At 41.4% G+C, this 24,727-nt stretch overlaps 1 protein-coding gene across 3 annotated transcripts in view; it reads right to left on the bottom strand.

Annotated features, from left to right (window-relative positions):
• Positions 1-5,721: 5,721 nt before the first annotated feature.
• The window catches only part of hip1 (huntingtin interacting protein 1), a 50,926-nt gene continuing 31,920 nt past the window's right edge, over positions 5,722-24,727 (bottom strand). For 2 of the 3 annotated variants that reach the window (XM_032545111.1, XM_032545113.1), the window contains exons 6-32: positions 24,309-24,385; positions 23,964-24,025; positions 22,775-22,915; positions 21,429-21,486; positions 21,274-21,349; positions 20,876-21,019; positions 20,445-20,542; positions 19,229-19,301; positions 18,965-19,148; positions 18,004-18,092; positions 17,800-17,916; positions 17,569-17,670; positions 15,648-15,650; positions 14,718-14,912; positions 14,495-14,642; positions 14,336-14,422; positions 13,000-13,107; positions 10,662-10,798; positions 10,476-10,586; positions 10,314-10,372; positions 9,861-9,954; positions 9,277-9,377; positions 8,977-9,082; positions 8,722-8,845; positions 8,543-8,604; positions 7,735-7,852; positions 5,722-7,632 (exon numbers count right to left, since the gene is read on the bottom strand). In XM_032545111.1, coding sequence (XP_032401002.1) covers positions 7,622-7,632; positions 7,735-7,852; positions 8,543-8,604; positions 8,722-8,845; positions 8,977-9,082; positions 9,277-9,377; positions 9,861-9,954; positions 10,314-10,372; positions 10,476-10,586; positions 10,662-10,798; positions 13,000-13,107; positions 14,336-14,422; positions 14,495-14,642; positions 14,718-14,912; positions 15,648-15,650; positions 17,569-17,670; positions 17,800-17,916; positions 18,004-18,092; positions 18,965-19,148; positions 19,229-19,301; positions 20,445-20,542; positions 20,876-21,019; positions 21,274-21,349; positions 21,429-21,486; positions 22,775-22,915; positions 23,964-24,025; positions 24,309-24,385 — 2,685 coding nt within the window. In that variant the 3' untranslated portion in view covers positions 5,722-7,621. The remainder of the gene's footprint in view (positions 7,633-7,734; positions 7,853-8,542; positions 8,605-8,721; positions 8,846-8,976; positions 9,083-9,276; positions 9,378-9,860; positions 9,955-10,313; positions 10,373-10,475; positions 10,587-10,661; positions 10,799-12,999; positions 13,108-14,335; positions 14,423-14,494; positions 14,643-14,717; positions 14,913-15,647; positions 15,651-17,568; positions 17,671-17,799; positions 17,917-18,003; positions 18,093-18,964; positions 19,149-19,228; positions 19,302-20,444; positions 20,543-20,875; positions 21,020-21,273; positions 21,350-21,428; positions 21,487-22,774; positions 22,916-23,963; positions 24,026-24,308; positions 24,386-24,727) is intronic. The other variant, XM_032545112.1, reaches the window with a different exon arrangement.

Here is a 24,727-nt window from a genome sequence, read left to right as displayed (position 1 = left end):
CATTTTCCCTTTACTTTTCTGCTAATTTTATATTTCTGTTTCCACAATCTGTTACTATATTCGGACTGGAGCACAGCAGTGTTTTTATCCTCGACGCTGTTTGTGTCTTTAGCGCCAAAGCCATCAGGGGAACGACGCGTGTGATGTTTCCTGTGAGAACTCGATCATGCGTGTGTGCGGAGGAGGCTCTAGTGTGTGCTTCAAGAGTCACACCTGTTAGTCATGTACTAATCAAGATCCCCGCTGCGCTTACTTAATCCGCCCCACCGCCCCCTTCATTTCCCTGCCTCCACCTCTCACCCCCCCTCCTCTTTCACGCCTTTTCTTCTTTCCATCTTTCATTTTCAGCTGTTTTCCATCCTCTCCTCTCCTTTCTTTCTATAGATTTGTTTTCAGTGAGCCTCCTGATTTGATTTTCCTGTCCCTCTCTCCGTCCAACTCGGACAACCGGTTACAAAATCTCACTGCAGCAGCAGATGGTGGTGCCGTGTTTGGACTGAGCCACGTCTCTTAGCAACACTGTCTCTCTTTATTTCTCTTCCCTAAACCAGAGCAGCGGAGGAGCCAGTGTTGTGCACTGTCTGGGTCTTTCTCTGTGACTGACCCGACCGCCTCACAGCGCCGATGTCTATTTTAATGTCTGTCCTTCTTTAATGCCAAAAGTAGGGCAGCGGCTGGCCGTCTGGATTACGGAACATGTGTAATGATTACATTTGATGCAGGGCAGCAGGGAACATGACCACCTCTGTCCCATGGGCAAAATGTAATTTCTAACCTAGATTTAACAGATGTTTACATATATTGTGGTGGCAGTAAAAAACAAAAAACAACCCAAATCACATTTGGCTCATGGTACGTTAAGCATTTTCTTTATTCTCAGGATTGTTAAAAGTAAAACAATTTAAGTTTTTCCACTTTTGAGACAGACGAGTCCTTCAAAATCACGCGGCAATAAAAACAAGGACATGCATCACTCAGCCTGGTGTTTTCCTGAATCTATACCCTGCTCTCCGCCCCTCTGTTTGCTGCAGCGACGCACTTGGCTCCATCGCGTAACGCGTGAAGGCGAGCATGCTAATTAGTTTTAGCATGTTAGCTTCACCAATTTGAAATCAACTGGCGATTTTTAGAAATGTCATAACTTTTTTAAAAGAGGCCTCATTTCCTTAAACGTTTCTATTTAAGTCTTGTTTTTTTTTTTCAATTAGATTTTTAGCCACAGATCAGAATGAAACGTGACTCATCTCTCTTTTTGGAGACAAGTGTGCCACACAAGATGAATCACAGCTAGATTTTCATCTTTAGCTATAACCTTTAAATTGTGGCCACTCACAAAGCAAGATGGCGAGGAACAGTTTTTAAAGTTGTCGACACTCAGACATAACTGTCGTATTATTACTGTTACTTCATTTATTGCTGTGATATTGTTTGGTGTCCTTAAATGCAATCGATTGTCAGCAGAATGCCACAGAAACCTCAAAAGACTCCAATAACTTACAGAGTAATCATCCATTATGGAAGCCTAAAACCACAGACTGACACTTCAGGGTGCTGCAGAGAGAAAACAAACAATGCAACAATACCAGCTACTAGCCCTGTTATGATGCCTCTGCCCCTGATTAATTGCTTTAATTAACTTTTCCAGATGCATTGTGCAAACAGTCTAATTATTTTCCTTGGGGTCTGTTTACAGCTCACAAGAACACAAACATCCTCTCAGCTTTTCAACTGAGGGCAACTTCTATTTAAAATAACCGAAAAACTACAATATACATGCATAGATACATACTGTAGGTTGCAGTAAGTATTGGAAATCAACGAGGAGTCTTTTCCTTTTGAGCGGCGACACCTGCTGTTTTTGTTTACTTGGGCAGAAGTGCCCACAGGCCTCAGTGGATAGAGAAGGTTGCTTTCTTTTCCTCCTCATGCTGTGACCTCATATCTGTGTCAGCCATTCAATCCCAGGCCAGAGTACAATGAGCCGGCCGGCACAAAAACATTGTTCAAAGAGCTACAGTGAGGCCGGCCTGAGTGATGACACTTGCTGTTCAAAGGGCCGGCTGACTGGTTAGGATGAATAAAACCCCACCAAACAGCAGGAGCGATCAGACACTTGCATCCTGTATCCATACAGCCAGTTGACAAGTCACATTGGAAAGATGACACTTCGGCTCTTTGGAGATTTTTTCTCTGCTTTCTTGTGAATCGGATCAAGCAGCGAAAGGTTTTCTTCTCTAAGAAACACATCAGGACTCTGGGTCCCCTGCTGCACTCTGCAGTGACGATTTGTTTGTTAGTTCTCATGCAAGCCCCTCCTCAACCCTCTTGTGACTCAGCTGTTTTTCTGCTGATTGAATACCTCACAGCTTATAATCAGCTGCGAGATGCAGAGGTAAAAGTCCTGTGAGTTTCAGCTCAACAGAGAGTAAACCAAAGCAAATCTACACACAGTCAAGGCATCCTCTGACCTCTCATCCATAACTCCCAGTAAGCTGTGATGTAAGAAATGTCTTTTGATTCTTAACGGTTGGTTGAAAGAGTCAACATCTGACAGATGACTAAATATTATCGGAGAAAATATTAAATCCGATTCAAATTAAATTAAAATTTAATTTAATTTAACTCTTCTCTGTAGAAGAGATGTGTCGCATAGCAACATATTTCAACGTTGCTATGTGAGTGTACACCAGAGTATCATCTGCCTAGCGTCGATGCACATCGTTTCCAAAACATGGTCAAAATGTGCCGAAGTGGAAGCAGATGTAGTGGAAAAACTTTAGACACTAAAACAGAACCTTGTAGCACAACATGATCAAAACAAGTGGAAGAAACTCCGCTTAGGCGGACAAAAAAAGTAATTCAGATATGGGGTAAAGAAGCAGAACCCGGTCCATCCACCCACTATTTTATCAAGCATAACAGTGGACCAGAAGAGCCGCCTTCTCATCAAACGTTTCCTGGATCTCAAAAACAGCTGCAGGAAGAATTTTATGTCAGCTGGAAGGTAAAGCATCTATTTTTAGAAAGCAGCACTTAAGCCCACCCTGGTGCTGCGGTACGTGATCATGAGGTGGGTACTCTGTTGTGACAAGCCTCTGGAGGTCAGTGGGACGCTTTGGCACAAAGGAAACTGGCAGGTGGGTTTTGTCACAGAAATCTTTTCAATGCACTTTCGCTAATTAGAGGAACAAACTGTTTTGTGGTTTTCTTCTGCTGTACAGCCTGCCCAGTGAAAGGGTTCACTGACCTCCTTTGTTTCACAGTAAAAACACAACTATAATCTACAGTGAGGGCTAAAAATATATTTTGTTTGCATTTTCTTCCAAAAAGTCAGATTTACTCATAAACCTGACTATAGATTGAGTTTGATTTAAAAGATAGCAAAAAAAAAAAAAAATAATAATTCTTGCTGCTTTGGAGCAGAAAATGCACCATTTAGGTCTGGATCAAAACTTAAACCTGGATAACTCAACGCTTTGGCAATAATGAGTCAGATTGTGCTACTGTGTTTGTGTTGTAGTCCCCTGACTCAAGTCTTTTGTAAGTGTTTCTCTGTTGCAACAGAAGTAGAGTATTCCCACAACATGATGCTGCCACCACCATGTTTTAGCCACACAGGATTTTGCATGTAGGCCAAAACGTAACATTTTGGTTCCATTTGAATAAAACACTTTATTCCTCAGGTTTGCTGTGTCCCACTCCCTATGGCTCATGGAAAACTGCAAACAGGAACTCTTTTGGCCTCCTCCCCAACCCCCCCCCCTCCCCAACAATAAATTATGTTTTGCAACCTGCAGATCCACAAGAGTAACCATGGGACCCATTTGGCTTCTTCACTGATAATTAATCCCGATGTTCGGCCTGTCAGTTTAGATGGATGACCGTGATTTAGCAGCTTTGCAGTTGTGTCACACTATTTATAGAATGATTATTTAAACTGTGCTCTTTGAGAGTTTCCATAAACTTCTTCACAACTTCCTCTCTGACCTGCCCGACATGTTCCTTGGTCTTTATGATGCTGTTCGTTACTTCGTGAGCCCCTGAAAAGAAAACATCTGACACCTCGACATAAAAGGTGGGTTATACTACAACATTTAATAATCAGGTAAGTTGTGAAGGCAATAACCTGGACTAGATTAAAGATATATGCAACATTTTTGAAAACTTTGTGTTGGTCTGCCAAATAAAATCTTAATAAAATCCAATAAAATACACTGAAGCTTGCGGTGAAGAGGTTCAAGGAATCTGAATAGTTCTTTTTCCAGCATTCTTTATTGAATCTGTAGAGACTCTCGCTGCTGCCAGGAGACCTGCTGTAAGGACGGCGAGCTCCGGACTGCAGAGGCTATAAATAGTTGAGGCTCTGCCTTCCTTACAGGCAACACCCAGCACATTCTGCCTGCGACAGGACAGCAGCACAGAGGGAAACGTCACTGCTCCGCTCTGCACACTACCTCCTCTCAGCAGATATCAAGAAAAAAAACCAAAAAAAAACACGTTAGTTTGAAGAACGGGTCCATATATTTGGAATAATGTCGAGCAACCGTTAATTGGTGAGAGGATTTTTAAAACTAGCTTGCTCACTCAAAGCTGAATCACAATTTCCTAGTTTTACTCACCAATGCCAATTCCTCCTGCTTGCTTTGTGGCACTGCTTCACGCAAGCAGAGTCCTTGCTTTTCCCTTAATGTTTTATCACTAAAGTTATAAGTTACACAATTATCTTATTGACTTCGTTTCTTGTTTCTTCAGTGAAACATTTGAAAAAAATACTAGAATTTCCTCTTTTCTTCAGGTTTATAGTTCATCTGCAAAGTACGGTAGTCACAGGGTTCCGTTTTACAGCCTTATCCTAAATTGTATTAAGTTAATCTCTTTCCTCAAAATGCTACAAACAAATACACCATTGTGGTGTTTTGCTTTCGGTTTTGGAGATGTATTAAAAATAGAAAGCATTTATGTAAATATTCAAGCCTTTGCCATGAAGCTCTAACAATTTCTGCTGCTCTGAATGTCCAAATGTTTTGATAAAACCCATTAAATTGCTAAAAATATTAAATAGCAGTTTCACTATTCAATAAGTGTTTCTTAAAATAAAATAATATTGAACATCTTTTCCCACTGATCAGTCCAGCCAGGATTTTGTGATTTTTTTTTTTTTATTATTTGGATTCAAAATCACAAATTTCTCGGTGCTAATTTAGGAACAATTGTAAGGACTTTTTATGATATTTGCGCTAATGTGCAATGTTAAGTGGGACTTTTTATTCATCGTATCGGTCACAGATAACTTGACATCAAGTAAGGCTGAGGTGGATGTCACTCAAACACAAAGTTTGGCCAAGTTTAAGGAAAAAATGTCAGTAGAATCAGAAAGAATTTGGGAATCTGTTGATTTTGTGGATTTGTGAAAAACTAGAGGGTCTTATTGATGCAATTTGGAGTCTAGAAAGACACATAAAAAGCTACAGCGGGTCAGATTTGGTGACGCATGAAGCATAGGCAATAACATCACATTTCTGTCTTAAGAATCCGTTTTCTTTTCTCTTCTGAAAAGCAGAATTTCTGAGTTTTACTACATTTTCAGTCTGGTGGCAGCTAAAGCGAAAAGGTTTAATGGTTGATGTTAGACGCAATAGATAAAACACTGGCTCACTTCACCCCTGGTAACAAAACAATTATTTGAGGGGGGGGGGCAAAAACAGACACTACATTCAGTCGTCAGTCTGTATTAATGAATCAAAGTATTTATTTCAAAAACTGGAAAAATAAAAACACACCCACCAACATTGGTTTAGTATAATATACAAAGACATATTTCAATGTTGCTATGTGAGTATCTGTCTCTGACTACAGTATGAGGCAGTTTGAAAAAGGCTGGCTGAGCTGGTGGATCTACAGACACAAACCCCAAAACAATAAAGGGACCAAAGGAATAAAATTTTAAAAAAAGGTTAGTCTATAAAAAGCATCTGAGCAAAGAATAAAGATTGAAAACCTTTATTGGTTTTCAATAAAGGGTGAAAACCAAAACATCACTTAAGTTGTGTGCACTTTTACCTTTCAAGACACTTGAGATACCACTGTAAGGAGATTTCTGTCCATTTGTTTTGGACTATATATTATTCTCCAGGTGAAAACTGAGATTAAATACAACAACCTGGAAGTAACAGTACAGGAAATGATGCTTGCTTTAACCTGGTTGGAGCAGCAGATGGCAATAGAAACGTATCTATTTTTCTTCCGACTACCTCCCTGTTTTCTCTTTTACGTGGAAGAAAAATTATCTAATTCAAACCAAGCAGCGCCTGTTAAAAAGAAAACAAAAAAGAAACAACAGCATCAAGTGAGGCTGAGCGTTAAGACACAGAATCGTCATCGGCGTGAACACACAGGAGGAAGGTAAAAAGATGTTGGCTAGAATTGAGAAAGAGAATCAAGCAAAAAAAAATAAAAGCGCCTGCTCTTCTCGGAGAGTCCAACTTAAAGAGTCGCTTCATTAGTCTGAGCAGAGAGAAGCATGGGAATAAAAGCCACGTGGCGTTCAGGTGCACCGGATCTTCATGTAGAAAGAAAAGCAAAGAGTTCTTTGCAACAACAAATGGCTTACAGTTTATGCCCACAGCTACATGGTCTTAAGGAATCCGTTAATGCACCAACGTTTTGTACTGTGGAGGTGATCAGTGATAAAATGTTTGAAAACAAATGCTTCTTATGCAGACTCCTCTAAATGATCAGAAAGTTCCTGAAGACGCGCTTCAGCTCTTGACGTGATTGGATCCCAGATCTGAACCGATGCATTAAATGTCAATGAAATATCAAACTTCGCATCATTCTGATTTATAAATACATTGCAAAAAAAGAAGAAGAAGAAGAAGAAGAAGAAAAAAAAGAACGTCTTGTTAGTGTTTTGTGCAGCAACCTCTACCTCCAAGCTCCATAGCCTCGTAATGCTGACTATTTTTACCCGGTACAGTAAAAAAGGACCTTTAAAAATAAAGTGGAGGGACGAGGGTCGTTTAGCTTAACAGTCCCGGTCGTTACAATGGTGCGGACGCGGAAGGCAGAAAGCCAGGAAGCCGTTCGGCCTTTAAAAAAGTCACAGTGGGAACAGAAGAGGAAGAAACTGGAGAGCAACTGCGTGGAGGAAGCTCCTTCAGCTGATTCAGCTCGTGATGTAGCGCGCACCAGACACCGGCAGATAGAAGAGCAAGCGCAGCAGCGGAGCTGCATGGAGACACCGTGATCCACCCCCACTCTCTGAGAGTTTGGGCCCCTTGTGCTCGTGTTGTATCCTGTGCGACTCCTCGATGCTGCGCAGTCATTAAAACAGGGACTGGAGACAAACACGATGTTGCAGCGGAGAAGTGAGGCGGCGCTCCTCCATCCTGACCTCCACCTGCTGCCGCAGCACCTTTGTGAAACTCTGGCTGGCGTGTACAAAGAAGCGAGAGGGATTGGAAAAAAGAAGAAGCACCTTTTCATTTGGCTTAGACATAACCAGCAGATAAATGTGAGGGAAGGCGGAAAATAAAACAGAGAAGCGTGTCTATAAATAAAAGGAGGTGGAGAAGAGAAGGTCTACGGGTGGAGGAGGAGGAGGAGGAAGAGGAGTGGGGTTTCATCCCGTGCCTGCAGAGGAAGAAGAGGAAGAAATTCCAAACATTTAAGCCACATTACTTCCAGGAATGTGGTTCCCCCCTTGTGTTGTTTTTAAAAAATAATAATATTCACCTTCCTCTTCCTCGCCCCAGCCCTCTGCTACACCGGCCAGCTCGTAATGCTTCTTCCTCAGCTCGCCCAGACGCTCCCGTTCCTTCTGCAGACGGGTCTCCAGCTCCAGAACCAGAACCTGAAGACAAACAGGATTTCATTAGCAATTCAGTTCTGGGTTTTTAGCAGTTAAAACAAACAAACAAAAAAAAGTGTTGGCACCCTTACAGATTTCTTTCTTATTGCAAGTAGAAACTGCAAGAACCTCAAAAGGGAAGTTGCTTTCATTTCAGCCACATTGGAGGGCTTTCAGGCATTGATGTCATGGCACAAGATCTCAAGTCTAGACTTTGACTAGGCCGCTCTAAAACGTTCATTCTGTTGGTTTGTTTTTGTTTTAGCCATTCTGGGGTGAATCTCCTCATCAATTTTCCGCTACTTAAAAATTGCTACGGAAGGTTTTTGTTGCTCAATAAAAGAAATCAGAATTTGAAAACCGTCTCTTGCATTTACTCAGGTTACTTTTGGATTATATTAACATTTGTTTGATCTAAAACATTAAAGTGTGAAAAAAAATAAACAGAAACAGAAAATCGTTAGGGGGTAAAAAATAATAGTATGATTTTTTTTGGTACGATTCTATTGAATTAATGTATAGAGTTATTCAAGTCAATAAGCATGTTTATATAAATTACCTCTACATTCTATATTTTTGCTAAAAACTCTATCAACAACAGGAATGCTTACTTTTCTGTTAAATAAAAACAATCAGATCATGTTAAATTTCTGTTTGGATTTTTCTGAGTGTGTCATTTTTACTCAAGGTTACCTGTGCGTCCATCTCTTGCCGCTTGATCTGGGTCAGAGTCATGCTGGAGAAGTCCATTGTTTCTAGACACACATTTAAACAAATTAAACTGAACATTTTCTCCACTTTGTGCCATTTCTTTAGAAAAATAAAAGAATAAGTTCATAAAAAGCAAGCCGGTGAGAAACAGGATGACTCACCTGTATCTTCAATCTGGGATTTCCCAGACTTGGTGGAGGCCACAACAGCGGCGGTTGCCTGGGTGACGCCGCGGGACGCCTGCTGCAGCCGGTGCAGGTTAGCGCTGTCTTTATCTGCCTTCACCTACAGGGAAAGGAGAGGCAATATTGACAACAACCAACAAGAATCCAAATGTGAAAAGCAAAAAAAAAAAAAAACAGAAACAAAAGTGCAGAAAGCAGGAAGAAAAGGAAAATAGAGTGTTGATTGTTTACCTTTGAAGCAGCCACTAGTTGTGCTGTGCTTGCAGCGATTTCATGGGAGCACACCATCAGCTCCTCAAACTTCCCTTTTCCCTGCACCACCATGTCGGCAGCGTCACTGCGAACCAAACAACTAAATTAGCTCAAAATGAACTAGAGGACGCCAGGTAAATGATTAAGCATACTTGTAATATGATTTAAATACGTTCGTTTCATTATACACTGAATGAGCTTCTGCATATTTAGGAGTCTCAGAACGAGGCCGGCGGCCCACACGGCCGACCGAGCAGACAGAAGTCTTTTCATACTTACACCATGACAGTGGCGCCCCATCCGACAGCTTTGGAGGCAGAGATCAGGCCCTCCGTCCAGCGGGAGTTCTTCGCATAAAATTCCTTCATGGAGGCTGCCCCCTGGTGGACAGAAGAGCAAAAGCGGCTACACAGTGAAACATTTATCACTTCATTTACTCTCCGGCAAAGGAGCAGCCTGAAATTAAATGTAACTAAATTAACATTAATATAGTTACATTCAATAAAATTATATTCAATTAAATTAAAAATAGTTAACTTATATTGCAGCAACTGCATAAAATTAGAGTCTATTAAAATTAGTTGCTGCCGTCTGGGCTTAATTTAAACATAATTTAACATCCTGATAGTTATTTAAACCAGGTTTAAATATAGTTTAGAGTTTCCATTCTGATTCCCAGATTTAAAACAGTTCAAAGTAATTCAGCAAAAAGCATTTTCAAACTTTGTCAACTTTACACTGCAATCTGTGATCAGCTATATTTATTAATATGAAATTATGTGTGGAAACTTTTCTTAATCACACAAATGCTTGGAAAACAATAGAATTAGATTCCATACAACTGAGTCTTGGGTAAAACTCACCCTTCCACTCTCCACAATGTCCCTTTGCAGATCTTTCGAAGACAAAATAAGCTCCTTGATCGCCTGCATCAGCTCTGTGCAGGAAGCCAGGATCCTGCAGGGGGCGACAGAGCACAGAATATGAACGGTGACCTGCTGCAGGTGTTGGAGAAACACTCCAGGTTAAAACGCCAGTGAGGGATGCAGCAGGAATACTTGACAACTAATGAACCAGGTAGTTTTAGCTGTTTTGAGACAATGTTAAATTCTGAGCAATAATTTGGGTGCTGAAGCCGTTTACTCAGAAGTAAAATGTGATTAAAATGTTTCAGTCCAGAGGGTTTAATGACCAACTTTTACTCCCAGCTCATGATGAGCTCTGCATGAATCCAGTTATGTCTCAGGGCCACAGTTTATTGAAAGAGAAATTAACTCCCAGCAAGCTCAACGATCTTCCTCTGATCTGAGATTTACCTCTCGTTGACCTCCATCTTGATTCCTGTATCAATCGCTCGGGACTTGTTCAGCATTTCCTGTCAGGACACAGAGGCACAGGGGAGGGAAAAACAAAGACATTTTCCAGTCAGTACAGTTCTGGAGTGAATCGGGGGTGGCTGAAGAGGCGGAGTCACTCACCTCTATCCTGGCGGCTGCGGACTCCACGGCGGCTGAAGTGGCAGCCATTTCCTGCTCCACCAGATCTCCCAGCTCCCCCTGCTGCAGCTCCAAACCCCGCGGGCGCAGCTTCTGGAACGAGAATGAGACACGTATAGCGACGCACGCTGATCAGATCAAACGCTCGATAATCGGAGTGACTCGGACCTCCGCTGTGGTCAGGATGGCCTCCAGAGCCGCCCTCAGCTTGCCGCTGTCGGCTGCTGCCAGGCTGTCCTGCTGCTTCATCTGGCCCAGCAGAGCCAGAGCTTCTGATCCGCACGTCTTCACGCTCTCCGACAGCGCTGCAGCGAAAAACAGAACATGCAGGACGGACGGGTTAATGTTTCGGACTCGGAGACACAGGAACATAAAAAAGCAGCAGGAATCCTGACATGATAAATGCAGAGTGGAGGACAGCAGCATGCTGGTTTCATTCAGTTTTTATCCTCTGTTCACTTCATTGTGTCACAGTTAATGATGAACTGATCAGTCAGCCAGACTCTGACTGCTGATCGGATTCTCAAATAGTTAAAAAAAAAAAAAAAAATCCCCCCAAGGCATTAAATTAATTCCAACAACAAACTCAAACTATTTTCTAGTGGCACTAAGGTAATTTTGAATTTACGGTAATTAGTAATTAGGCAAAAGTTGGAGACATAAGGGAACATCTCAATAAATTCAAATATCAAACATTTATTTTAGTGGGGAGGTTTTTTTCAGTTAATTTTGATAATAATAATAATAATAATACTGATGTGGAGAAAGCATTTGAAATAAAGTTTATGAACCAAAAAAATCTGCTGCTAACCCAAAATGAATCAAGTTCCATCAGAACTGCCAGGCAAGTTTTGATGCAACTTAGCTCCTTTTGTATTAATCTCTGGTATTTCCTTACTAGAGTTATGGTGTGGACATTTAGAATAACACTTACAACCATTTTATATATTTCAAAGGAGAGCAATCAGAATACTATATAATACGGGTTTCAGGGAACACACAAACTCATATATTTAAAACAAAACCACTAAAATGATGGAATAGGGCTAAATATAAACCAGCTCTTATGTTTCAAATGTTCAACAAATATTTGGTGGCTGAGGGAGAAATACAGTTTAACAGTTTGTACAATACGGAGGAGTGTGTGGGGTAGATTTATGGAACGGGATGAGTGAGGAGTTAACGTGAAGTCTAAACAATCAATTTTACAAAACAATACCAGACAGTTTTGGTAAAAAAAAAAAAACATGAAGGAGGAGGAGTTGTACTGATGATAGAAGCTGAAGAAATCATTATGTTACATCAATCAATCAATCAATAAGTTTATTCACTCAACAAAACACATTTCATCACTAATGTACAAAAGCATTGTCTTGTTGCAATTCATCTACATGAGAGACAGGGAGCAGGAAGCAGAAAAACCTTATAAAAACCTGCCCCTTCCTCAATAATTACAAAATAAATCCTTTTGTTTTCATATACAATTAAGAATATAGCTTATAAACAATATATCCTTCTCACTGTTAACTCAAAAGTGTGTAAGACTTAGTCATTTTTTTTCTTACATCGTAATCAAGGTGAGATGGGGTGAGCAGTGCTCTGGGAGGAGTTAATGTAATCTGAATTGTATCAAACTTAACTACATGTTAACTTATGAATTAGTATCCGAGTTCAAAAACGGTTAGTAAGAATAAGTGTTTTGTACCTGCTTGTATTCAGAAACTGTTTAGTTTTGACTACTTTCATTTGTGGTCAAAATAATAATAATTTAAAAAAAATCTATCATTAAAATTAATGAAAACTCTACATTGAATTTCTCAGAAGATTCGGATATGAGTCCGGTTTCAGTTCTGCGTTTGAAGTCGTGTGAAGTCCTGGCTGCCAGCCACAGATCTATTATTTTCAGGCATGTTTAGACTTGCAGTCTGAAGGGGGGGAAAAAAAACATTACTTGGCTGCAAGGTTAGGAGCTTCTTGCCTGAAACGCGTCCAAAAGCTATTTCTGACTGCAATGTGAACATTGTAATAAAAAAAGAACGTTTTTACAAAGCAATAAAAAGATGATCATGTCTTGATGCGACCTCTCAGGTTCTGCACTTTGGTGCAGCACAGGGGAGACCCGCAAATTAGCTACTTTTGTATTGCTGAGCAGTTTTCTATCAAGTTCTTTTTATTTAAACATGTTGTTACTATGATTAAATATAATGATTTTTCACAGGACAGATTTAATGGTGCCCCCCGGCCACCTGATGCCCTACGTGCGGTGTGTTATATGTGTGGGCGTCGCGACGGTGCTGCCTATTACATTACATTACATAAACACAACTGATATTCTGCTCAGCCTTAATGAACCCAGGTGAAGAAAGAACCTCAGAGACACATCAGGGCATGTAAACATCTGCCTCACCCACAGATTCACATCAGGAGACACCATCCATCTCTCACAACTGCAACACACACACACACACACGCACCTTCACACACACACGCCTTCACACACACCTACCGTCTGCTTGCTCCACAGGAACCATGTGAGAGGTGGCGCTGCCCTGAACGATGGTGTCGCCCACCAGGTGGCCACACTGGGTCACCACTCGCACCAGCTCTAACACCGCTGCACCAAGCACGATGTAGGCAGAAGGAAAAAATATAATAAACAATGTTTAGTTCCAATTCCATATTTGTGCATCATTAGGACTGCTAAATGTCAGAAAAGCATGTAATTGTAATACTATTTCTACTATTGCTTAAAATTACAATGGAATACGACTAACGTACATTTTCATTCTTTTACTCTTGAACTTTTTGGATGAAATTTGGTGTTTTCAGAAAATTGTTCGTACTTCTACAGTCGTTCTCTGTAGTATACCGAGTTTGTGGATGTTGCTTGGTTGGCTAGCATGAGCCAACTTTGAGAAATCAATTTTTTTTTTTAACTCACGCCCCCTTAAAGCCACAGCATGTTACTTTTGTAAAAAGTTTTTTACATATTTGTTATAACTGTCACAATGTCCTAACATCCAAAGATGAGACAAATAATCTGTGTAAAGATCGAGCTCCTCTGTCTTCAGAAACAGACAGAAACACCCAAATCACTCAAACAACGGGTTTGACGGGTCTTAGCGCCGTCAATAATTCTTCATGTGTGCGCTACTCACACCCAGAACCTTGCTCTTCGCTACACTTACAGTTGGCCCGTCATGAATGCTCAGGTTTGTTAGCTTGTCTACCAATGACAACGGAAAAAGAGTTTTTCTGGAAAGGTACGGGTTTCTTTTTCTGGCTTTAGCACATTGAGCAGCGCATACAAGAACATGATTGACAGTGCTAAGACCTTCCACTTGGATCTAATTGGTTGTTTTTGACCGGGAGCGGTGGATTTTTGCAGATGGCTGTAGAATCACATAAAGGAGGCAGAGGAGATGAATATGTTCACAGATTATTTGTCTCATAAAGTCAGGACATAAAGACAGTTTTAGCAAATATTTAAAAACATATTTTTCTTTATAAAAGTTACATACTTCAGCTTTAAGTAGCTGAATCCAATATTCCAATAAAATATAAAATTATTTTTTTCCATAATGAAATGATGTCATGATGAACTTCAAATGGATAAATGAAATAATTTATTAATGGATGGATGAATTAAATACATTTTCAATGCAGGCATAGATCAATTGATGGATGAATAAATTAAATGAATGAATGGAGAAACAAGGAGACATGCACAACAAGGATGGATGAGACATTATTAGACTGGGATGGCACTGGAAAACAAAACTCTGCTTTCAGAAGCTGAAATCAACCCCAACAAAAAGCAGTTAGCACTTTCAGCGTCTCACCTGTGTTGTCGGCCAAGAAGGCCTCACTGGCGCTCTGTAGCCGCTCCATGGAGTTTAAAGAGGCTTGGCATCTAGACGCAAGATAGTCTGCAGAGATGAACGGACACAATGAGAGCCTGTCCACGATGAGCCGGCTGCTGAGCTCTGCATGAACCTGACCTGCAGAGCTGGTGCAGCTGATGTGTGCCGGATCGTCTATCTGAGATAAAGAGTCCTGGATGATCCGCTCTGCCTCCTCCACGGCTCCCTGCAGGCTGGACCAGCGAGCCGCCACCAGCTGGCTCTCCAGTGCCTGCTCCCTGCTCTCCTGTGGTCAGAGGCAAATATTTGACTGGGCCCATTAGCGACGTGACGCTTCCAGTTCACCAGAGCAACTCCTGACCTTCTCATTGAGCTGATTCTGCAGGGCCTCGGCCGTCTTCACTCCGCTTTCCCTCTCAGTCGCCAGAGAGCTCTGAACTCGCTGGAGCTCCTCCCCCTGGACCGCGAGCTCCACCTCCACCTTTGACAAAGTCTGCACCAGCTCTGCTTTCTCGGACTCCAGGGCGACCAGCTGTGTGCCGAGCACTTCGCTCGACTGCGTCCAGGAACACGGCATCATGGAGGGAAAGAAGGTGACAGACTGGTGATTTTCATGCAGGAGGACGGATGATATGTAGCTGACGGAGAACACCAGGATGTGGTCCGACCTCACTTTAAAAACACACTGTATCCAGGGTTTTTGCCGGTCTCACAAACTCAAATTGAAGACCTTTTTAAGACCATTATGAATGGAATTTAAGACCTATATCTCCTCAGAAATATACAAACTTCATCCAGACAGCTGGCGATATAAGACTCAAAAAAGTCTAGCTAGCAAAAATATGTTAGTAGTGAATTGTGAGTCACAGAAATCAATGAAGATTTATAAACACGGCTCAAACTTACTGTATGTCTGACAGAAAAGTCCCAGGAGAAAAAAAAAAGAGGTTCAACAGAGCAGCCACGACAAAATTTCAGATCTGTGATTAACATATTTGAGGCCATCTTGGCTATTTTTTAATGCATTTATGACATTTTAAGACTTCTTAAGGATGCACTGACAGCCTGTTATCTTTAGCCACTAGTTTGAGTGACGCTGCCTTGATTAGAGGTTGTGGAGAGCCATGGAAACTCCAGAGAGGTTTGGGCTGAGGTCAAAGACAAAGTGGGAAGCTGAGGTTGTGAAACCAGTGATGACAGTGTAGCTGATCTTTTATACCAGAGCTTTAGACTTTTAAGTAAGCGTAAATGAAATGTAAGGAAAGGAAAAAGAAAAGAACAGAAAACTTACGCTCTGAGTTGTCAGTGGGTCCGGTAGAAAAAGAGGAAGGAACAAGAAATAGCAAAGTTAAGAAGAGCGCTTTTATAACAAGAAACAAGAAAAGGAGCTGGAGACGAGCGGAGAGACGTCAGCCGTGTTAAAAACAGACTACAGGGATTAGATGGAGACAGGAAGAGTGGCAGTGCTGATAAGACCAGAATACAAAATGGGGACGTCACGAATGGAAGGCTGGAAAAAAAAATAAATCAGGTGAATATTTGAGAAACTACTTGGAAAGAACTGGGAGGAAAAGCCAGTAAACAGTTCATTTGATACACTAATTCAGTCACACACCCACACACACCCTCCAAATCTTTATTTTTAGCTACATGTCAGCTCTGGAAACCAAATGTCTCATTATAGCAAATAAGTGGCCAAATATCAACAACAGTTTGAACATTTTACCGTTTCTTTTTTACTGCCAGGCTGCTACAAACATTCACTTTCTTTTAGAGCTACAACAAAAACATTCACTAATCTCAAAAATAAAGGTTGATTCTTCAAAAGAGTCACAAAGTTGCTAAGGCTGAATTTAAACCTGTGAAATGACAGAGGTATTGATTCCAGTCAAGGTTAATTATGTCTTTCCTTCAAACAAAAGCTTTAAAAAGTCCAGTTCTCCCATTTATAGTCATTGTTATCACCATTAGTCAGGATTTAGTCATCCTGACAGTCCTTATTAGGAATGGACTTGTTACTGGTATCAAGGAATGCCTAGGGTTTTAAAAATAGCAGCTTCAACACAAGTTTGTTTTAATGAGATCTCAGAGAAAGTGGCAGAACAACTGGAGTTTTTTCCAGACAGATGGTGGAGAATTGAGACCGATCAACTGGCTGAAAGAACAACCACCTAAAAAAAAAGGCTACAGCACTTTACAAATTCATTCTGCTTAGAAATATTTCCAGCCACGTCGACATGAATGATGTGGAAGCTAAAAAAAGGTCCACCTGTCACTCTTGTTAAGATAAAACTAGAGTCTGTGAAGCGTGAGAGGTGTGAGTCAGCAAAACATCCTGAATAATTAACCAGCTACTCTGATGCCTTCCTGCTCCAACACACCTCATCACCTGGGCGATGATCCTCAGGATGAAACTGAGCTCTACATAACCCTGCTAAGGATTTAACTCAGGTTTGTCAAAGCAGATATCAAACCTGTAAGACATCCGGTACAGAGCCCTGGCTGCCAAACATTTCCAGGTCTAATTTCAGCAATTTCAAGTTTAGTTTAATTTTCAGTATGTTCAATACTTGAAGCGCAATGTTCAACGTATCTGATAATGGGCTATTTCATTTTTTTTTTCTTTTTGTTTAGTTTATTCTGATCAGCTCTGTTTCAGAATATTTCATCCTTAAATCAAAATCTTGACTGGATTATTTGAAACTAAATGTAAATGTTTAAACAGATTATACATTGGATACCTTTGTTCTGCTTGTAAAAACTCTTTTTTTAAATAAAAATTCTCTTTTTAAACATTTTTCATTTTTTATGTTTTGTTTTCATAGATGTTTAAGCCTTGTCTTTTTTTTTCCAGATCTCATTTAGGCCTGAAAATGATCAAAGATTCCTTCTGTAACGCAGATCATTACTTGAAAAACATGTGCCAACTATATGTAGGAGCAATTAGACAGCATCATCCAGTTTAACTATAATAATGTGAAATTGTGCTGTTTTACTTGAGGTCATCAAATGTATGCATCATACATCAGCCCCATAAATAACATAGAAAATACATAAAATCAGTCTGCAGCAGGACATGTTTGCGGAAGAAATGCCAAACTCTGATGGTGAAATTAGATTATTAAAGGTTTAGATTATTTACAGATCGATCAGGATCATTAGTAAATCATCAAGACCTCCCATCTTTGTTCCTGGCAGTTGCTGAGACTGACCTGCTGGGACGAGGCCATGGTGGTCTTCAGAGAGTCCAGTTCTGTCTGGGTGGAAACCAGCTCTCTCTGCAGCTCCTGAAGTTGCTTCACCTGTTCCCTCTCCTGAGCGACAAAAGGAGTCACGATGCTTCAGATTTCAAATTTTGTCGCTCGGGTCCCTTTGTAGCCGGATGATTTAAAAAAAAAAAAAAAAAAAGGGGGGGCCACAAAAACATTTTCTGTGGTCCTCACCTGTCTGTCTGCAGCCTCCTGTGCGCTCTTCACCTTCTCCTGCATCTCCCGCCGGACCGCCTCCACCTCATCCTGAGCCGCCCGGGCCACCGTCATCTGCCGGGTGACCTCTGCGTTCTGCACAAAACAGCACGGGACCGGACTCTGAAGCATTGCGAGCTGCAACGAGGACACGGAGGGATCTGGAGACGGCGTCCTCCTCACCTTCCTCAGCAGGTCTGCATGACTCTGAACCAGTTCTGTGTATTTCTCCTTCAGCTTGGTGTAGCGCTGCTCGTTGGCCTGAGCTTTTCCTGGGAGACAGAAACGGACACAGAAAGCTTAGAAAAACATTAGCAGGCGTTACCATTTACTTCCTTACTGTACATAAAGTAATAGATCATATCATTGTTTTAGCTCATTTTATTTAATTTATGTTTCTCATATTAAATTCTGACAAAAGTGGACTACATTATTATTACCTCTCCGCAATACATTGTAGCACAGCAAGGCATTTTGTCTATTTTTCTTTGCAATGTAGTTCAAGATCAGTCAGACTACATAAAGGTCAGCGGTTAGGGTGCCTTCACACCAGCCCTGTTTAGTCCATTTTATTTCTTATTTCGTTTGCATAGAAAGTTCGATTTGTTTGGGGAGATGTGAATGCACAAACTCTGCAGATCAATAAAGCAAACTCTAATCTGCCTAAAAGCCTCGTCTCTGTTTGACTAAAGTGAACTCTGGCGCAGTTCGAATGCATATACTAGGCAGGAAGTGGATTGTAGGGTAGGGAATTCTGGGTGAATTAAATAAAAAAATAAAAACACAAACATGCAAGTCTAGTGCTAGCAGAAGAAAAGGATTGCAGTCTTTTACCAAAGAAATAAAAGAAATCCTGCAGCTGCAAAACCTGACGCCATTCCATTTTTGTTGACATTTTGTGAAGAAGGAAGTTGCAACTATGTCTTCTTCAGAGGTTTTCATGTCGCTTCCTCAAGTGGTTCTTGGTGCAGCATCTCCACAGGTGAAGACGTGGATATCGTTTAACGTGAAAGTGAACCGCACCGGCTGAAAATGTAGCAAATGTTGCAATTTTGGTTCCCGATCAAACCGAGTCTACCGGACTGTCAGGTGCGAAAACACGAAGGGCGCCTGAGCTGTTGTAGAGAAATAAAAGCCGCCTCACTCTCGATTTCCGTCAGGCTCCGCTGCTCCTTCTCCGTGTCCTCCCTGGCCCGCCGCAGGTCGTCCAGCTCCGCCTTCAGGAACTCGCTCTCGCCTGCGGCCTGCAGCCTCAGGTGGCTCTGCTCGGCGAGCTCCGCCTCCAGCTCGTTGACGCGACCCCTCAGAGCCTGACACAGCCGGCCGCTCTGGTGACAGACGGGACAGCGGGCCGGGTCGAAAACAAGATAGAGAACAGGAGTAAGGAGGACGTTCCTCTGACCCTTACCTCCAGTCGGAAAGACTCCAGCTCCTCCTTGAGGGCCTGGATCTCCCTGGTCAGCTGCTCGATCAGACGATCTCTGAGGAACACAGACAGAGGAACAAACTGGAATCACAATATTCACAGTTGATACAAGCAAACAAACTGTTAACACTGTAAACAGAAACATAATTTGGCTTATGTGGATCGCCTTGTCTAACTATAATATCGAACGTTTTTATATGTTGTCACTTAACCATAAAATCAAACACATTTTATTGTGATTTTAAGCTACAGACCAACACAACATAGTGAATAATTTTTACAAATTAAAATCAGACAAGTGTGGTGAGCATTCCCCTCTACTCTACTACTCTGATACATCTGAAGAAAATCCTGGGCAACCAGCTCGCTTTCAGAAGTCAGTAAATGTAATCCGCCTGTGATTAGTTGAATATCAGTATAAATCCCAGATGTTCTGTGAAGTTCTCAGTTATTTGTTCAAGAACAAACAGCAGTATGAAGGACAAGGAAGACAGCAGACTGGTCAGGAAGAAAGAGGAGAGGAGAATCTTAAAGCAGGGTTATGCTATAAAACAAACACTGTGAACATCTCACAGAGGAACATTCAATCCAATCCATTCAAACCTGATGACCTAAACCGAAAAGCCAGGCAAGTGAAACAACCATTAATAAAAAAAAATAAAAAAAACACAAGTTGTCAAGTTGTTCCACTGAAGCCATTTTGGGGACAAAGCGAATATTCTGAAGATGGTTTTCCAGTGAGACTTTTAACACTGTCCTATAAACAGAGTATCTACAGTGAAACATGGTGGTGGCAGCACCAGCAGCAGATTTTGATCATTAAGATCAAGTTAGAACGGTCCAGTCAAAGCTGAGGAGTTGTAGCAAAATGAGAAAATGAATGTTAAAGGACACGCTCCATCTGGACTCACTTATCTTCAGCTACTATGCATAAAAAAATAAGCAAACAATTCAGATTCTAGAGACTGAAGGAGGATCTGTATCAACTCATAGGGACTGAACACAAATGCACAACAATAATCACATTCATATTATTTTCCCGGGAACTGAATAAAGAAAACTAAACCAAAATCCCACAAATTGAAACGACAAATTAATCTGACCAAACTCGTGACAAGCACCGATCAAGATGTCACAATTAGAAATGTACACGGTGATGTACACAACAAAGTTCAAAAAGTGTATTTATGAAACTCACTTGTCATCTTTGCGCATGCCATTCTGGCTGTTGAAGTTGAACGGATCGATAGCAGCCGAAGTGCCAAACAGGTCATCAAACTTAACCTCAGGGGGAGCCTGGGAAGAGAAAACAGACCTGCTGTTCATTTTAGATAAAGTTTTACTATTTAGGGAAATCTTAATCATTTTTCTTGCGCGGAGTAACTGCAACAAGGAAGAGTTTTTGGAAGAGTTTTTCACTTTCAGACAGTTGTAAAATGCGTAACCGTGGAAACAAGGTGAAGTGGAAGAATCTGAGTATCATTTCAAATGATAAAAATGATACCGTTACTACGACTTAAAAAATAATAAATTGTTTATGAATTTGAATATAAGGGTATGTCAAAGCTCCAGGAGATTTATTAAAGGCCAGGAACCATGAATTAAATCCAGGACTGCAGAGGATTTTACCGGCAGGGACGGGACGTCCGTGTCCACCAGGTCCTCCGTTTCCACCACGTGTTCCGACTCGGGAGAAGACGACTCGGCGGGGATCACGACCACGGGGCTGATGTGCTCCGACAGCGCGGACGCACGCAGGAAGTTTGGCGGGTTCTGCAAGAATCGCAAACCCGATCAGTGTGTTGCATTAAAAGCTGCTTGCAGAAAAGTATTCAACATTTAAACAGAGGAAACTAAACGTGTGGCTCAGTTTTAGATGCTCAGCCTGTCCCGACAGGACTGATGACAACATTTACAAACATGATGTAAACATGCTGCTGTTGCTCAATTAGTTGAGCAACACAAAGTGAATCAGCAACCACAGCAGTGGGAGTATTAGGCATAAAGGCGGTCGGAGTCATCCAAACCTCAGGCAACTGTGGGATCTGAATGAGCCTCTTGAAATACTGCAAGTTACTGGAGCGATAGAAGAGACTCTTCAGCCTGAAACAAGAGAGGATGCGTGAACACAGGGTGATACTTTGAGGAACGGCTTCTGTGCGGCTCTGAGGGAAAGTCGTACTTCTTAAACTGCTCCTGGAAGCGATCTCTGTGGCCCTGGAGAGTGTCGGCTGGAAGGCCTGCAAACACAAACAGCTCTGTGCTCAGCGTAGAAAAATATACAGCTTCACCATAAAAATCGTCTGAACACGTAAAACGTGTTTGACAGCAGCCGAGAATAACAAAAACACTTTAAAGCTGGAAAGATAAAAGCGCCGGTGTCAGAATAGAAACGATTCAGCCTGATACTGAGCTGGATGTGTTTGTGCTTCTGGGTGAATTTGGAGAGATTCCAAAAGCGACGCTCGTCAGAGAAACGTATCCCTCTTTCAAGTCTCTCAGATTTCAAGAATTAGTTTGAAATCGAAGGTTCAATCAAGTTATTTCAAACACATCTTGAAGAACGTCTGTGAGGAGCTTTGGACACTTGGTGGTGGCACACAAACATCTTTAAAAAGCCTAAATCTGTCTCAGCAAATCTGATGTTGCACCAACATTGCATCAATACATTCAGCTCCAGAGTCAAGACAATATTAGGCTGCAAGAGAAGATTTATTTATTTATTGATTTTATTTTATTTCTTTAAAAACCTTGAATCCACATTTGTTTTGGGTTCATATATAAAGAAAACCTTTCAAACAGGCATTTATATAATCAAGTATTGCAGTTTTTCTGCAATATTTGATTATGATTAACAAGAATTGCATTTAAATATTCTGTAATTATAAGCCTGTCTTCTCCAAATAGAGCAAATGTGTTCATTTTAATCACAGATCCAAACAGCCACAAGTTTAAAGACCACAAAACTTGCCTTGAGGTTTGTTTGTTGACAGTAAAAACAGACTCGTCCGATCAGGCAACCAGAAACCATTTTATCTGCAACTCTGCTAAAATAATCAAGTAAAAAAGAAAACATATATTCTACTGTCCGATAGTTTATGCTGCAGATGTAATCTTAGATGTAATCAGTAAATAGACATTTTTAATGCAAAATTGACACTTTTAACGGAGTTTTAATGCAACCTTTAGTACAACTTTGCAGACAAAATGTCATTATTTACCGAATGACACTTCATGACAACAATCATAGCCATTCATGAAGACTCCTTCATGTTCATAACAGGTGTTATGTCATGTTTATGATAGTGTTATGTCCATCTTATTCACACCCCTTCGAATAAAGTGGTATCTTTTCTTTTACTGCCCTGTATTCATGAAAGAACCAAATAATCCAACAACTCAGTTGATCAAAGTTTTGTAAGACAGAACACACTTTCCAGACCAAGAAAGGTCAAAGAAAATGGAAACAATATTCAAACGGGTTTAGATCTGGTGGTGCGGTTTGCCCGGCAGAGGTGCGTGACTCACAGGAGTGCAGCTTAAACAGCAGCTTGACGGTGTAGTCGTACAGATGGCTGCAGTCCAGGATGACCTGGATGAGGGGAGCCAAGCGGCACTGACCGGCCGCCGTCACCGACACAGACCGAGACATGTCCAGAGAGTTGAACACTGCGGAGGAGAGGACCCGTGTCAACAATCAACAAGCACACTCTGAAAACAAACATCATCGCTTCAACTGCACTGGAGTGTCTGAGAACCGCGGTCATGGCTCAGAGTTGTTTCAAAGACGGAAAACAGGAAAGGAGTTTTAAATGGAGCGGTGAGGGAGCGACGACCTGAACAGAGTCAGGATTGTCTGACTCAGTCTGTGCCTCCATCATAACGGAGTCGGGCCACGAGAGCCTCAGAGCGACGCAGGCGTGGTTTCCTGACTGACTGCCACGCAACACACACACACACTTTTCACATGACGTTACACTTTCAAAAAAAACAAAAAAACACACAACAGCAGAGGATGGACTAACATGAACTGCATAGTTATGGTCGGAAGTGTATTAACAATGAATGAGTGGAGTTATTATTGGCACAGCTTTCATGTTAGAACTCTGACTACCAGGGATCTCAGGCCTTTTTAAAAATGGATTTGTGAGAGATGTGTTTACAGTGGTGCTAGAGGTGGATCTGCAAAATAATGTGTTGAAGCAGAGACACATCTAAAAGTAGCAGAACATCGGTCCTTGAGGCCTGGATTTGAGGATCCCTGGTATTTGATGTTGAAAGACATGGAACCCCTAAAAAAGACGAACCAGTGAAGTGTTTTGCAGCTAATTTAGTTTACTTGGAAAGGTGGAGCCGGGGGCTCTGGAGGCGGCTGCATGGCATCATGAGAACGAGTAATAAGCAATCTGAATATAATTTCCTCCTTATCTTTTATGACTGGAGGCTGACTTTGCTCTCCCGGTCAACTCCTTCAGTCTATTTTTATCCGGCTCCGCTGCTTCGGCAGACATGAACCTCAGGTGACTCAGCCAGGCAACAAAAGGGCCGCAGAACAGATCAGAGGTGATTTCAGCGCTCCCCATCTGCCTGCTTCCGTTCACCATTGTGTACATTACACATATCAGGCAGACTGTACTTCCTGTCTGTTAGAGAGCATCTGTGTGTGTATGTGTGTTTGTGTATTTAACATAGAGGTTTCTGCTCCTATGGAACTCACCTCCAAGGAAGAGGTTGAGCTCACACTCCAGGTAGTCAAACATCTCCACTGTTAGCTGGAAGCTGCAGATGAGAAAATTCATAATTTATCCCACCTGGAATATAATACACGTTATATTCCAGCTTTTTGGTCACTATCAGAACAATTTCTGTTTATTTATTAACCACTGATCATCGTGATTAGCTTTAGCTGGTTTATTAATTATTTACTGTCAGGTTTTGAATGAAGCTTTGCTTGTCACACTCGTGTGGAGGCACCATTAAAACACAACCATCCTGGAGCTCAACCAGTTAAATCCACCAGTAAGCTGAGGTAACCAGAGCGGCAGCAGCATGCCACACTCACAAGTTGTTGACGTCGTTCTCTCCCGCCTCGTCGAGCTGCCTGTTCGACATCTGCAGGTTGCCGGGGAAACGAGGGTTCTGAAACAGAACGGGGCAAAAACCGAGCTTTGAACTCAAACCGCAAAGTCCAGACATCCATTTGATACAATTTACTGACAGAATCTGATAACTTTGACCACCAGCAGCTGCATTCAAAGATTAAATGGTGACTTCCTATGTGGTAAACATTAGAAATGTACACCGCTGTGCTGCTTTTGCATAATATATTGCATAATTTTTAAGTTTAAAAAATGTTTAAAGTTGACAGGAACTTTGAAAATATCAATTGATATGCATTTTTGGAAGACTGAAAGATTAATAGCTAAACACCAACTATAAAGTCTTAAAAAAAAAAGGCGATTGTTAAAAAAATGAAAATTA

The sequence above is a fragment of the Xiphophorus hellerii genome, chromosome 18 (genome assembly GCF_003331165.1).
Source record: "Xiphophorus hellerii strain 12219 chromosome 18, Xiphophorus_hellerii-4.1, whole genome shotgun sequence".
In the NCBI taxonomy this organism is placed as follows: domain Eukaryota; kingdom Metazoa; phylum Chordata; class Actinopteri; order Cyprinodontiformes; family Poeciliidae; genus Xiphophorus; species Xiphophorus hellerii.
Note: the sequence above shows the minus strand (reverse complement) of the source record. Positions and strands in the feature narration are given on the sequence as shown.